Source organism: Hyperoodon ampullatus, assembly GCF_949752795.1.
Source record: "Hyperoodon ampullatus genome assembly, chromosome: 7".
In the NCBI taxonomy this organism is placed as follows: domain Eukaryota; kingdom Metazoa; phylum Chordata; class Mammalia; order Artiodactyla; family Ziphiidae; genus Hyperoodon; species Hyperoodon ampullatus.
Genome location: NC_136920.1, coordinates 9,466,497 through 9,479,797, shown reverse-complemented (window position 1 = coordinate 9,479,797; position 13,301 = coordinate 9,466,497). Strand labels below are relative to the sequence as shown.

General features: G+C 60.0%; 2 protein-coding genes across 2 annotated transcripts; one reads left to right on the top strand and one right to left on the bottom strand.

The window, feature by feature from the left end:
• Positions 1-6,842: 6,842 nt before the first annotated feature.
• On the bottom strand, positions 6,843-9,015 carry LOC307056085 (UPF0696 protein C11orf68 homolog; the record flags this gene model as incomplete). Its single annotated transcript, XM_079708561.1, has 2 exons — positions 6,843-8,217; positions 8,894-9,015. The coding sequence occupies 2 exons, from the start codon at positions 9,013-9,015 to the stop codon at positions 7,461-7,463; spliced, it is 879 nt and encodes a 292-aa protein (XP_079564687.1). The 3' UTR covers positions 6,843-7,460.
• A 147-nt stretch (positions 9,016-9,162) lies between these two features.
• On the top strand, positions 9,163-11,473 carry DRAP1 (DR1 associated protein 1). The gene is made up of 7 exons (XM_079707652.1): positions 9,163-9,446; positions 9,691-9,763; positions 9,873-9,966; positions 10,261-10,380; positions 10,501-10,594; positions 10,814-10,902; positions 11,255-11,473. The coding sequence occupies exons 1-7, from the start codon at positions 9,405-9,407 to the stop codon at positions 11,358-11,360; spliced, it is 618 nt and encodes a 205-aa protein (XP_079563778.1). The 5' UTR covers positions 9,163-9,404; the 3' UTR covers positions 11,361-11,473.
• Positions 11,474-13,301: the final 1,828 nt, after the last annotated feature.

The following is a 13,301-nucleotide window of genomic DNA, read 5'->3' as shown; positions in this document are numbered from 1 at the left end:
CTGCGCGTCCAGAGCCTGTGCTCCGCAATGGGAGAGGCCACAACAGTGAGAGGCCCGCGTACCGCAAAAAATAAATAAATAAATAAATAAATTACATAAAAAAAAAAAAAAAAAAAGATAAAAAATGTGCTGGTCTTATGTTTGACCATTTGTATTCACTCATGTAAGCACATTCCAGTCAAGATATAGAATATTTCCATCCACCAGAAAATTTTCTCCTGGCCCTTTGCAGTCAATCCTCCCTACCCCAGAAAGTCACTTATCTCGGTTCTATCACCATAGATCAGTTTTGTCTCTTCTAGATTTTCACATCAGTGGAATCATACAGTGTGTGCTCTTTTGTGTCTCGTTTCCGTTTCTCACCATTATGTCTGTGAGATTCATCCAGGTTGTGGGTAGCAGTAGTTCACTTCTTTTGATTTCTGAGTCTGGTCCCACTGCATGATGGACAAGTTTATCCATTCTCCTGAATTAACAGAGTTAAAGTTGAATGGAACCAGCAGTCGGGGAGGTAGGGAGGTAGACTTGGTCCTGGCCCCAAGGTGTTTACAGCCCAAAAAAGTGATCAGCTGCTGAGGAAAACATCCCTGGTGGAAGGTAGAGAGTGCTGGGGCCAGGAGCTGGAGAGCGCCAGGGGAATTACAGGAGCGCCCACGAAGGAAGGATGCAGGTTTCCTGGCTGAAGAGTATCTGAAGATGGGGGAGATATTTCTGGATTTGGAGTCAGTAGGCTTTACAAAGGCCCGGGGGTTGGGGGAGGCGAGGCCTGGCTCCCTGTTGTCCAGGGCACGTGGTAGAATGTGTATTGGGACCATGATGGGAAGGGTGGTCTGAGTGAGGCCTAAGCCAGGGCCCGTAGTCCCGTGTGAGGGGCTTGACTTGGGCTGGGGGACAAGAGGACCCCTGAGTGCTGTGTGAACGCGGAAGGGACCTATGCTCACTTTCCTGAGGCTGGAGTCTGGGGAGGAGGGGGCTGGAGTCCCTTATGGGAAGGTCTTCTGGCCCGTGGGGTTGGAGGGAGCCATTTGGTGGGGCCCGGGCTGAGGAAGGGGGTGGGATGACAAGGGGCTGGGCTGCTGCTTCCAGGGCCTAGGTGTCACCCTCCTCATTCCCCAGATGCCACTGAGCACTGGTCCCTCTGCTGTCCTTTGAGCCTCATGCCACCCTGCTGTGAAGGCAGTCCTGTCCCCATGATGCAGAGGAGCACATGAGGCTCCAGAGAGGGAAAGGAACTGGGCTAAAGGGTTACAGGGAGTCGGGGCGGGGGCAGACCTCTCCACCCCAGGGCACTGGGGAGAGTGTTAACTACATGGTCCCAGCTCTGGCTGCACCTCTGATTTGTTATGGGACCTCAGGCCAGTCTTTTTCCCTCTGGGAGCCTCAGTTTTCCCTTCTTGCAGATCAGTGGTTTACATACAGTGATCCCTAAAACCAGAGGTTTCAGCAGAGGTGCGCTGGGGGAAGGGGCAGGGCAGACCGGGCCGTCATCCCTCTTCCAACCAGCGCGGCTCAGGGAGGCAGGCGGGATAACAACGTGAGCTCTGGAATTGGATGGCCTGGGTTTGGGTCCTGGCTGTGGGACCTGGGTCATTCTCTTCTTTCTGCTTGTTTCCTCACTTGTAAGAAGATCATAATGATTGTACACGCTCTTCAGGGGATTATTGGGGCCGTACATGAGGTAAGGTGTGGATGGCACTTAGCACGGGACTGGTACAGTCAGCGATCAATACACGTTACTGAGGGTTTTCTTGCTGTTATGTTTCGTGCCATGTGGACCATTTCCTCTGAATGCAGGCCATCGAGGGCTCTGCTGTTGGTGCCCCTGATGGCGCTCTGCCCGCTCAGCCTGGCCTCTTCTTTCTTTTTTTTTTTTTTTGCGGTACGCGGGCCTCTCACTGTTGTGGCCTCTCCCGTTGCGGAGCACAGGCTCTGGACGCGCAGGTTCAGCGGCCATGGCTCACGGGCCCAGCCGCTCCGTGGCATGTGGGATCTTCCCGGACTGGGGCACGAACCTGTGTCCCCTGCATCGGCAGGTGGACTCTCAACCACTGCGCCACCAGGGAAGCCCTGGCCTCTTATTTCTTAGAGTAGCTGCTGTTCCCTGCAGACCCAGGCCCAGGGAAGTTGGGGACTGTCACTCAGTTCTGGAGGCCTCGCCCTCCCAGACTTGAGGCTTCCCGCCACCTCCAGGCTCCAGGCTCCGGGTGCCAGCTCTGGCTGTGGGCCAGGAGGGGGATGAAACTCTCATCCAGGGATGAAAGGCTGGCGGGCCTGTGCTGGGCTAATAAACTGCCCCACCCTCACTGGGAGGACCTCTGGGCACCCGTGTAAACTGAGTCATGGGGGGCAAGGGGGTGAGTCATCCGCTTGTGAGTGGGAGCCCGATGGGCAGAGGTTGTCTGCGTGGGGCCCTGGGCTACACTCCACGGAGCCACACCCTCAGCTCCCCTCGAGTAGCCAGCGGGCCCCTGGCCTAGGGCAGAGGGCGCAGGGCCGGCCTGCTGAGGGGCAGTGGCCTGGAGGCTGGACTCTCGGTGTGCACGTGTGTGCCTGTGTGTGCGGGCATGAGTGTGTGTGGTGTCAGGGCCGGGGGCAGGCAGACAGGAAAGGGAGGCTCTGACGCGAGGATGGGGGGCGGCGAAAGGATTGGGCTTTGGAAAGGAGTCAAAACCCTCCAGAGGAAGATTTTGGCGGGAACGCCTCGCTGCCCTCTCCTGCCCTCTGCGGGTTTGGCTGATTTTTTTTCTGCAGGAGCCAGCTTTCTCCCTTTAGCCTTGGAGGAGCCAGGGTCCCGTGGGTGACCTGCCTGTCCTCTAGGGTTCCCAGGGGCCTGAGTTGGGACGTGAGGATAAAGGGTCCCCAGAGACCACTTCAGACTTCACCCCAGGGAGGTCTCTGGCCCCTGGGGCCAGAGGTGCTCAGGGAGGGGGGGACCACCCTGCCGCAGGGGTGTTTACGAGCGCTCGGGAGTTGTGGAGAGCCTCCGGAGCATTTCCAGCCTTGACCGTGACTGTTACTTACCCTCTTTCTGCTCAGTTTACTCCTCAGGAAAACGAGGGCTGTGAGGACCAAAAGGGGTGAATGCGTACAAACTGCTTAGAGTAGTGTCTGGAACAGAGCAGGTCTGCATGTGTGTTTGTTCTTGCTGAGCCTCAGTTTTCTCATCTGAAAAATGGGTAAGGGGGGAATGCCTGAGGTGCCCCTTGTCCGGCCGCCGCTCTGGTTCCAGTCTCTGCCTCTATTCCCTAGGAAGCTGCCCCGATGCCCTGCCACCCTGCCCAACTCTGTCCCTCTGTCCAGCCTGGGGGGGTTTCAAGCCCTACTGGGAGGCCAGTAATCAAGGAAAGGTGGGTTTCTGGGCTAGGTGCCCTCAGGTTACTCCTCAGCACCTGGGGGATGCGCGTCAGAGAAACGGGGAGTTTCCCTCCTCAGATGAATCAGCTGTGTGACCCAAGCCTGGTCTCTGCCAGGGCCCCTCCCAGTGGGCGGGAGTGGGGCGCAGTTGCCCTGCTGGGAAAATCCCCCAAACCTCGCCAAAGCTCTGGCTGAAGCTTTCTCCCGACTCAGCTGTTTCCTGTCCTCCCCGATTCAGCCCCTAGCCCCAGCCGGCATCAGGAGGTGGGTAGAGATTCTCCCCACTCACGGGCTAGCCCCTCTGGAGCCCCCTGCCTGCGGGCTGGGGGTTCGCGGTGCATGTGAGCGGGAGTCGGTGCAGTGCGGGTGACCTCCTTTTCCTGGCTCGGTCATCCCTCTGTGGTTTGATAAAAGGGAGCAGGGCCCAGGGGCTTGTCCACGTTTACCAGCCTGGCCCACCCCGGGTCAGGGCTGCTCCCTGATGCCTGCATGGGAACGGGCCAGCCAAACAGGACACAGTCCCCTGCCAGCCTGATTGCGTGTGTCTTGGGAGCTCTTGCCCTGGCAGGGGAGCAGTCCCCACTGTAGGCCCGGGAGATCCTTCCTGCTTAGTAGGCTTAGTCTCTCTACTCTCTGGGCCTCAGTTTCTCCAACAGTAAAATGGGAATCTTAGTCTTGGCCCAGCCTCTCTCTCAGGTGGTTCTGAGGGCCGAACCTGTGTGCTTTACAAATCAGATCCTAAGTCCTTGCCGGATCTCAGTTATCTCGGCAGCCCCCCTCCCCACAGCACTTTCATATAGTGGGGGCTCAACAGTGCACTGGGTGCTGTGGAGCTGAATGACCGGGATTCAAATATTGAACTCTGTAACCTTGAACCAATGACTGAACCTCTCTGAGTCTCAGTTTCCTATTCTGCAAAATGGCAATAATAATAGAGCTGGGTGAGGCTTAGATAACGTAGGTACACACTTAGCTCAGTGCCTTGCTCTTGTTATGAATGGAATGAGGAAACTGAGGCCCAGAGACAGAGGGCAACTTTCATTCAGTCACTCATTTATTCAATCATGTTTATTTGGCACTTATGCTAAGCCAGGTCCTATGCTGGATGCTGAGGACACGCTGGGGGATAAAGCGCAGCCACTGTCCTTGAGGGGCCTCAGTTGCACAGATGAGAGCCACAGGTGCGTGTGTGTTACGGGAGCCTGGGGTGAGCATGGATGGGGGGAGGGGGGACCTCTGAGAGGATGACACCTGAGCATGTGCATCTGAGATCTGGAGTCAGCCAGGGAAGCGGGTGAGGGTCAGGTATACCAGGCGGAGGCAACAGCATGAGAATAGGCACAAAAGTGAGGAGGCCAGCGGGTGTGCAGGAAAAACACAGGCAGCTCATGGTTCTGGACCCAGAAGCAGTGAAGCAGGGAGTGGAGGAGATGAGGCTGCAGGCAGCGGCAGGGGATGGACTTGAGTCACTCATTCATTCATTCAATAATTTATGAAGGGCTTCCCTGGTGCCGCAGTGGTTGAGAGTCCGCCTGCCGATGCAGGGGACGCGGGTTCGTGCCCCGGTCCAGGAAGATCCCACATGCCGCGGAGCGGCTGGGCCCGTGAGCCATGGCCGCTGAGCCTGCGCGTCTGGAGCCTGTGCTCCGCGACGGGAGAGGCCACAACAGTGAGAGGCCCGCGTACCGCAAAAGAGAAGAAGAAAAAAAAAATTTATGAAAAGGTTGCTCTGGCCACACACTGTGCTAGGCCCTCTGGGGACAGGGCTGAGATTTAGGCACTGTTCCTGCCTTCACTGAGCATAGTCTGGGCAGGTGGCTTAGGGGCCAGCAGCGGGAGAGAGACATTAATCCAGTGGTTACATAAGTAACCCCTCAATCCTCGCTGCAAGGCAGGTGTTCAAGCAGAAAGAAGAGCCTGAGGCCCAGGGCTGCGTGCCAGGGGTGAAGGGAGAGCCAGTTGGCTCTGGCAGGGTGAGCACGGGCAGAAAGGGGCGCCTGAGGGAAGCTGGGGCAGCTGGGGGCGGGGGCTAGGCCATAACGGGCTCAGGAGAGTGGACTCTAAGTTGCAGGCTGTGGGGAGCCACAGAAGGGCTTTGAGTAGCAGATGGACACAGGCTGCTCTGCAGGACAGTTGGCAGTCGGGGGAGGGAGGGGGAATGGGGCAGAAGAGGCAAGTTGCAATGTTTTGGGAGAGAGAGTGAGGAGGGGGCTAAAGCAGGGCCATGACAATGGAGGACAGGCGCCAAGTGTGTGAAATGCCTACTTATGGAAGAACCACCAGGTGGTGTTGACACAACTTGGGCATCTTCGTGGGACACACAAGGGCCTGGCCAGGATCCTCCCACGCCTTGGCCCCATTCGGATAAGTGCAAGGCACTGACAGTCTGAGGGGCACCAGGCTTTGACCTGGAGACCATCCAACCCTGGGAACTTCCGAAGGCTGGGCCGAAGGGGACTCAGCCCTGGGTGCGGAGGAGGCTGGGGAGGGGGCCGAGCCAGCATCTTATGACTCACCTACTTCCACCCAGTCAGCCTGGTGGCATCTCCGCTCCCCTGCTCCAAATTCCAATTTGATGAGGCTGCTGGAGGCTGAGTCAGCTCCGGCACGGCACGAGAGCAGCGTCCCAAGGGGCTCCCTGCCAGGAGGCCCCAACCAAGCCCAGGGCCAGGGCCGGGGCCGGGGGCTATGGAGCCAAGCTCCCAGAAGCTATAGCAGCCTCAGCTGAGCGTTATGGCCCAGGGAGGTCATGTTGAGTGAATGTGCCTGCTGGGTTGCAAAGAGCTAACTGCAGGTGAGGCCAGGGACGCCACAATGCCTGAGGAGAACTGGGGTGCAAGTCTTAACTCTGTCCAACTCACTGCATGACCCTGAGGGATCTCTCTCCCCTCTTGGCCTCAATTTTCTTGACCACAAATTGGGCCCAAACCTTCTCCTGTTAGGTTGCGAGAATTAAATAATCCACATGGAAGTCATGTGCGAACAGTCCGGTGGCCTCTGTGATGGTCAGGGCGGTGGGAGAGATGAGTAGAAACGGGAGGACTTCCAAGGCTCCCTGAGGTTGTGCAGGTTGTCCACTGCACAAGGATATCCAGCCTAGGCAGCTGAAACCCAACCCATCCTCTGTTCACCAGACCATGTGCCCTGGCCTGGAACTGCCAGGACCAAGGAGGTACCTTTCTCTAGTGGGCACAAACATACCCTCTGAGCTAGCAGTAGCCCCTCAGACTTTGCTGGGCCAAATCTTTGAATTTATGAGAAGTCACTGAGAAACTGATTCTGATTCTTGGGATGGAGGGGAAACAGTGCCGGCTTTGCAGAGGCTCTTAGAGAGGTTCCCAGCCTTGGCTGTGAGGCATATCTTACTACTGGAGGCAGCTGGGGGGGCCTAGTCAGAGCAGAGGGGCAGTCTCTCCTGGCCCTGCCTCTCTCCAGCAACCAAAGCAGGTAACCACCAACACAGTGTTTTCAAAAACACTCAAGACACAGACCCAAGATGGGTTTTATTGAAATGCCAGGAGCAGGCATGTGACAAGGTAGCCAAGGAAAGGAGGAAGGTGGTGTGGGCTATGAGATGGCAGGGAGGGGCAGGCCCCGTATCCATGGCCCTGGCAGCCCCTGTCTCTGCCAGGGGCTTAGTGGAACAATCACCCACCCACCCCCAACAAAATGGCATGCTCAGGCCTGCAGGGCCTCTGCCCCCTGGATTGCGAAGGCCCCAAGGAGAGGGACTGGAAGCACTAGGTTTTCTCTCCTGTGAGGGAGGAAGAGGAGGGTGCAGGAGGAGGGGGAGGTACAGCCAGGAAGGCTCTCCTGCTGGTGTCCACGCCCAGCCTGTGGTCCTGGATGACCAAGGGGCGCAGCAGCGAAGAGAGAGGCTGAGGGTCTGGCACTCAGGGAGCCAGAGCCTCCAGCCAGTGGGGACTTGAGTCAGCCCTGAACACAGGACAGAAGTTCAAAGGGTTCGTAGATGCAGGCAGTTCCCGAGTGACCCAGTCCTCAGAGCTGGGGATGCTCAGCCTCCTTGGGACAAGGAGGGGGAAGACAGACGGGAGGATCCATCCCTAGCAGGGGCGGCAGAGGGTGGTCTCCCCCATTTGGCCCCACTAGGTCAGTTCCACATTGTTGGCACGGTCCAGCACACGGGAACCACGGGCACTGCCCCCCAGCTGGAAACGGCTCTCATAGAGAGTGGGGCAGAGGTGCCAGCGGTTGGCCCGGTAGATGCCCAGGTAGGTGTAGACGTCAGGTTTGTAGGTGAGCAGACACTTAATGCCTGCTGCACGGATGGCTGCATCTGCTTCCAGTACACCCAAGCGGTCCGTGAAGTCGTCTGTATAAACACAGATGACCTGCCGCCCACCCTCCTTGGCCCGTGGGCTCACCTTGGCCACCTGAAGCCGGCCCTCGACCACGGCTCGAGCAATGCCAGCCCAGGCGTGGTCCAGCTTGAAGCCAGGTGCCAGGTGTATCAGCCATTTGCCAGAGAGCACCTGGTGGGTGATGGCCAGCTGGCGCAGGGTACCTGGCGTGATGGGCCGCCCGCTGGTCTGCAGAGCCTCCCAGGCTGCCTGCAGGCCCTGCACATCACCCGAGTTGGGGATGTAGCCCTGCCCGTATGCTGCAATCCAGCCCACGGGCTCAGAGTTGGGCGAGCCAGGGTCCCCGTAGCGGGTAACTTGGGATGGTGGGTACTTGGCCAACCAGGCATCCAGCTCTGTGGCAGGTGTGGTGCGGGCGTCAAACACCAGCCAGGGGTCCATGTCAGCTGCCATGGCCTCTGCAGCTAGGTGCTCAGCAGTGAAGCCATCCTCACGACCACCTGGAGAGTCCTCGTCCTCCAGCTCCTCACCTGGCTCCATCCTGCCGTAGGGAACTGAGTTAGGGCAGGTCCAGGACAGACCCAACTTGCTGGGCCCTAGTGGGTGCCAGACACTGAATTAACTGTGTGGCCTTGGGCAAAACTTAATGTCGCTGTGCCTCAGTTGCCTCATCTTTACAATGGATAACAACTGTTCCTGTCTCAAACAGCTGTAGAGAATTAAATGCCTGAAGTGGAACAAAAGCTGTGTAGATGTTGTTAATGTTATTACCACTCTCCCTGACCTACAGACGAGGAAACCGAAACTCAGAGAGACGGGACTCACCCAAGGTCACACGTGCAGTGAGTGACAGCGCCGAAATGTGAATTCAGGCGTGGGAACCTCCCGGCCCTGCCAGAGGATGGCAACTTTCCTGGGCGCCGGGAGTTAATGGAGGGAGGCAAAGCACACGTTCGCGCAGCACCGCGGCAGGCCCCATGGCGCCAGGCCTCCGGGTGGGCGTTATCCAGCCCATTTAACGACGAGGACACTGAGGCCAGAGACGGCAGTGACCGATCCGAGGCCAACGGGGCGGTGTCCGGACTCGAACCCACGGTCGATAGAGCCTGCAGGAGGGCCAGCCTCCCGCCCCGCCACGCCCGCCGCCATTAGCGCCCACGGCCCTAGCTGCGCCCCCGCCCCGCCCCGCCCTACCCCCTCCCGCCGCCCGGGGTCACCTCCGGCCTTCGCTGCGCTCGGCGCCGGCCCAGCCCCGGGCCCGGCTCCGCTCCTCCCGGGGCTCTGCGCCGCCGCCGCCGCGCCCCGCCCCCGCCACGGCTGCCGCCGCCGCCGCCGCCATCTTAGCACCCCGCCGCTTCAACAACAACTTTATAGACAGGCGCAGCACAGGGCGGGGCCGGGGAAGGGGCGGGGCAGTCGGGGGCGGGGCCGTGGGGGAACGCGAGGAGGGGCGGGCCTGCGGGGAGCGGGGCTAACGTTCGCTCTTCTGGGAGTGGCGGTCCCGTCCGCGACAGACGCGCACCGCCTGGGAGGCTTTAAGGCGAGGGCGCTCCGGCCCTGCGGGCGGTGTCCTGACCGGCGGCGCTAGGACCCTGTGGGCAGCGGCGGGGGCGGAGCGGGCGGCACCAGGACCCGGGGGAACCGCGGCGGGCGGGCGACGAGCAGGCCCGGGGGCCGGGAGGCTGCGGGCGGCGGCGCTGGGCCCGGCGCGGCGAGAGAGGCCCCGAGATGCCGAGCAAGAAGAAGAAGTACAACGCGCGGTTCCCGCCGGTGAGCACGTGGCCAGGCCCCGGAGGAGCGGGCCGGGCTCTCGGGAGGCTCCGGCCCAGGCCCGGCTAGGGAGGCGGGCGCATCGCGATGTTCGGGGGCCCGGACGCCCCGCCCCCTTCCGTGCCCTCTCAGCGTCGGTGCCCCCCGCCCCCTTTCTCCTGGGATGCTCCCTTTCTCTGCCCCCACTTAAGCACCCTTTCCGGGACGGAGGCGACGGGGTCCGAGCTCTCTACCCCCTCCCCAGGCACGGATCAAGAAGATCATGCAGACGGATGAAGAGATTGGGAAGGTGGCGGCGGCTGTGCCTGTCATCATCTGTATCCTGTCGGGGGCTGGTCGGGTTGAGGGAGGTGGGGGAGGCCGGCAGCCCGGGGTCGCTTTGTGTGGGCTGGGACACCACCCGGCGTTCTCCTTGACCCCCCTGAGCTCGGGCTCTCGAGCTTTTCCTGGAGTCACTGTTGAAGAAGGCCTGCCAAGTGACCCAGTCCCGAAACGCCAAGACCATGACCACGTCCCACCTGTGAGTGACTCTGATCTGGGAGGGCCCGGTTGGGGTCCTCTTCCAGAAGATCACACGCTTAGGGGAGGCTGTGCCCTGATAGTGCGGGAGATAGTGGGTGCTGGGAGATCAGCAAGGCCTCAAAGACTAGTGGGTTTGAACTTGGGAGGAGGGTTGAGTGTTCTAGCAACGGGGGGGGGATGGTTGGGATTGAAATTTTCCAGGCTCCATTCCCCTGACATCCAGAGAGCCCCTTGCTGAGGGCGCAGACGGCTGTGCCCCACCTGAGTGCCATCCCCTCCCCACCTCTTCCAGGAAGCAGTGCATTGAGCTGGAGCAGCAGTTTGACTTCTTGAAGGACCTGGTGGCATCTGTGCCTGACATGCAGGGGGACGGGGAAGACAACCACATGGATGGGGACAAGGGTCCCCGCAGGTGGGGAGCCAGGGTCCAGGGTCCAGGTGGGGAAGGCCAAGGCCCCTGGGGTTGGGGGTGGCTGGGGGGTGGCAAAGGAGGGGAGAGACCTCTGGGCAGATGCACTATACCTTCCTGAAGGGGCCGGAAGCCAGGCAGCAGCAACCGGAAGAATGGTGGGATGGGAAGCAAGGGCAAGGACAAGAAGCTGTCGGGCACGGACTCAGAGCAGGAGGTGAGTGAGGCCCCAGCCCTCTGTCCTGCCCCGCAGGGCAGGCAGGGCAGCCTTGCATCCGGCCAGGCCAAGCTGGCTGGAGGCCTGGTCCCAACCTCACCTTTTCGTTTTGGTTTGTTTGCTTGTAAATTGGGGCTACGGAGGTCCATCTCCTATTTCTGCTTTCCAGTGATGAGCCCATGCCTTTCTGGTCATCTCTCATTCCTGCCTTGTTCCCAGGATGAGTCTGAGGATACAGATACTGACGGCGAAGAGGAGACACCACAGGCCCCACCCCAGGCCAGCCACCCCCCTGTCCACTTTCAGAGGTAAGCAGTTCAGTGGCTCCAAGAGAGGGCCAGCCGACCCCAAGGCTGACTTGTCCCTCCTGGCCTCCCTGGCCACTTGGTTCTGTTGGTTGTAGCAGATTTCAGGGATCGGAGGGGAGGAACTGAGGAGGACTTAAAGGCTGAATACTGTGCTCTCAGAAGGTCCCCTCCCCCTGGGTGGGGCTGTGTGACCTGCCCTGGATCCTTCCCCTCTCTGGGCTTGGCTCCCTGTTGGTACAGAGGGCGGTGGGCTCCGGGGCTGCCTGTGTGGAGGACCGGGTGGGGCTGAGGGGGCAGGAATCTGCACCGGAGAGTGTGGCCTGATCTTCCTTTCCTGCTTTCTGCCCTGCAGCCCCCAGACACCCTTCATGCCCTTCACCTCGACTCTGCCTCTACCCCCAGCACCCCCAGGCCCCTCGGCACCTGACGCAGAGGATGAAGAGGATTATGACTCCTAGCACCCTCTGCCCCCCAGGCCCCACCCCCTTTTAGTTGGTTTCAGTTGCTCTGGGGGGAAGAGAGAAGTTAGAGCTGTTCTTAAATTTATTAATAAAACAGTAATAAAAGGGAACACCAGTGTCTGTCCCAGCTTGTGTCCAGCGCTTTGTGGCCTCCTTCCCGTCCATCCACCTCCTTCCCCATGCTGAGCTGGGGCCAGGAGCCGTGGTGGGCTGGGCAGCAGCTGACTGAAGGGAGGGGCCGGAGGCCACGGTTCTGCCAGAGCAGGACCGGGGGCTGATGGAAGGAAGGCGGATCAGAGCGGCGGAGGGCCTGAGTCAGCTGGTGCCGGTCATGCTGGGAGACAACCTGTCTCATTGTGCTGTGTGACCCTGGGCAGGTTTCTGCTCTTCTGTGAGTGGCCTCTTCTTGTCTGTCTAACGGAGACCATTCTGCTCACTCTGGGCTGCTGCAAAGGGACAGGCGGGACAGGAAACGGCAACAGTCTTGAAAACGAGAGCTTGGGCCAGTTGCCTTGCAGGGCGTGTGGGGAGGGGCAGTGGGAGCAGAGGTACGTGGGGTTGTGGTGGCCTTGAAGGCTGGCTTGTGAGCGAGCAGGCTGTGACCCTGAGCAGACCCTGGAGCTACGGGCATGAGGCAGATGTGTGTCTCCAGGGAGCAGTGGCTTGGTGAGGTGGGCGGGAGGCGTGGTGTGCTGTCGGGAATCCTGGACGCTGATGACTGACTGCATCGGGGAGGGGATCCTCAAGGACTCTCAGGTTTCTTTGGGTGGGGCTGGGGGAGCATAGGAAGAAGAGGGTTAGCAAGATCTCGAGTTTGGCTGTGACGGGTTTGGGGTGCCTGTGAGGCCACTGAGGAGAGGTGAGGAGAGGCTTGGAGTGGGCACTTGGACGTAGGGGACTAAAGACAGGTGTGTGAACCTTGAGAGTCGGGGAGAGGGGAGGGCTGGGGCAGACCACCAAAGGAGACTGAAGAGCAACCAGCCCAAGGGCCCCCCAGGAGCCACTGCGCTGCCCACCCAGGGGCGTCTGGGAGGAGGGAGAACTCAGCTGTCGAATGCCTCAGTGGCTTGGGGGTTGTGGACGGGACAACGAGGTGAGAAACTTGGAGGTGAGTGGAAGCAACTCTCAGAACCGTGGAGGGGAGGTGGGAGAGGGCAGTGGCTCAGAGTGAGGACGGAGGAACGGATTGGAGGTGTTTTTTGTTTGTTTGTTTGTTTGCGGTACGCGGGCCTCTCACTGTTGTGGCCTCTCCCGTTGCGGAGCACAGGTTCCGGACGCGCAGGCTCAGCGGCCATGGCTCACGGGCCCAGCCGCTCCGCGGCATGTGGGATCCTCCCGGACCGGGGCACGAACCCGCGTCCCCTGCATCGGCAGGCGGACTCTCAACCACTGCGCCACCAGGGAAGCCCCTGGAGGTTTGTTTTTTAAGACGGCAGAAATGCAGACTGAAGGGGCTGAAGGGATGGGAGGGGACCGATGGAGGGAGGTGGGGTTGCCCGAAGCCAACCCCGGCCTAAGTGGGGAGAGGGGTTGAGTAGGTTTTGGTGGGGGACTGAGGTATTCGGTTTTTATCTGGTGGCGTATGACTTCTTTGTGAAGTAGGAGGCACCGTGGCAGGCCTGGATGGGCCCAGAGCAGCTGGAGCCTGAGGGCACATGGGTCCTGTCTGCTTCTCATCTGCTCCTGCTCTAGGTGTAAGAAAGGAAAGCCCCCGGTTCCTTTTGGGGAAACATCCCTACTCAGCCTGTGGTGTGTGCAGCTGACTGCACTCCGTGGGGTTGAGGCATGGGAACCGCCAGCCTGGCCAATCAAACAGGCTCTGGCTACTGTGAGTATGTAGGCAGTGTCATGACCCCAGTGGGCAACACACCTGACCCCTGGGACTTTAGGTGGGACCCTTGGGAAAGGGTTTTGACAAGATCGCCGCTGGCTTCCCCG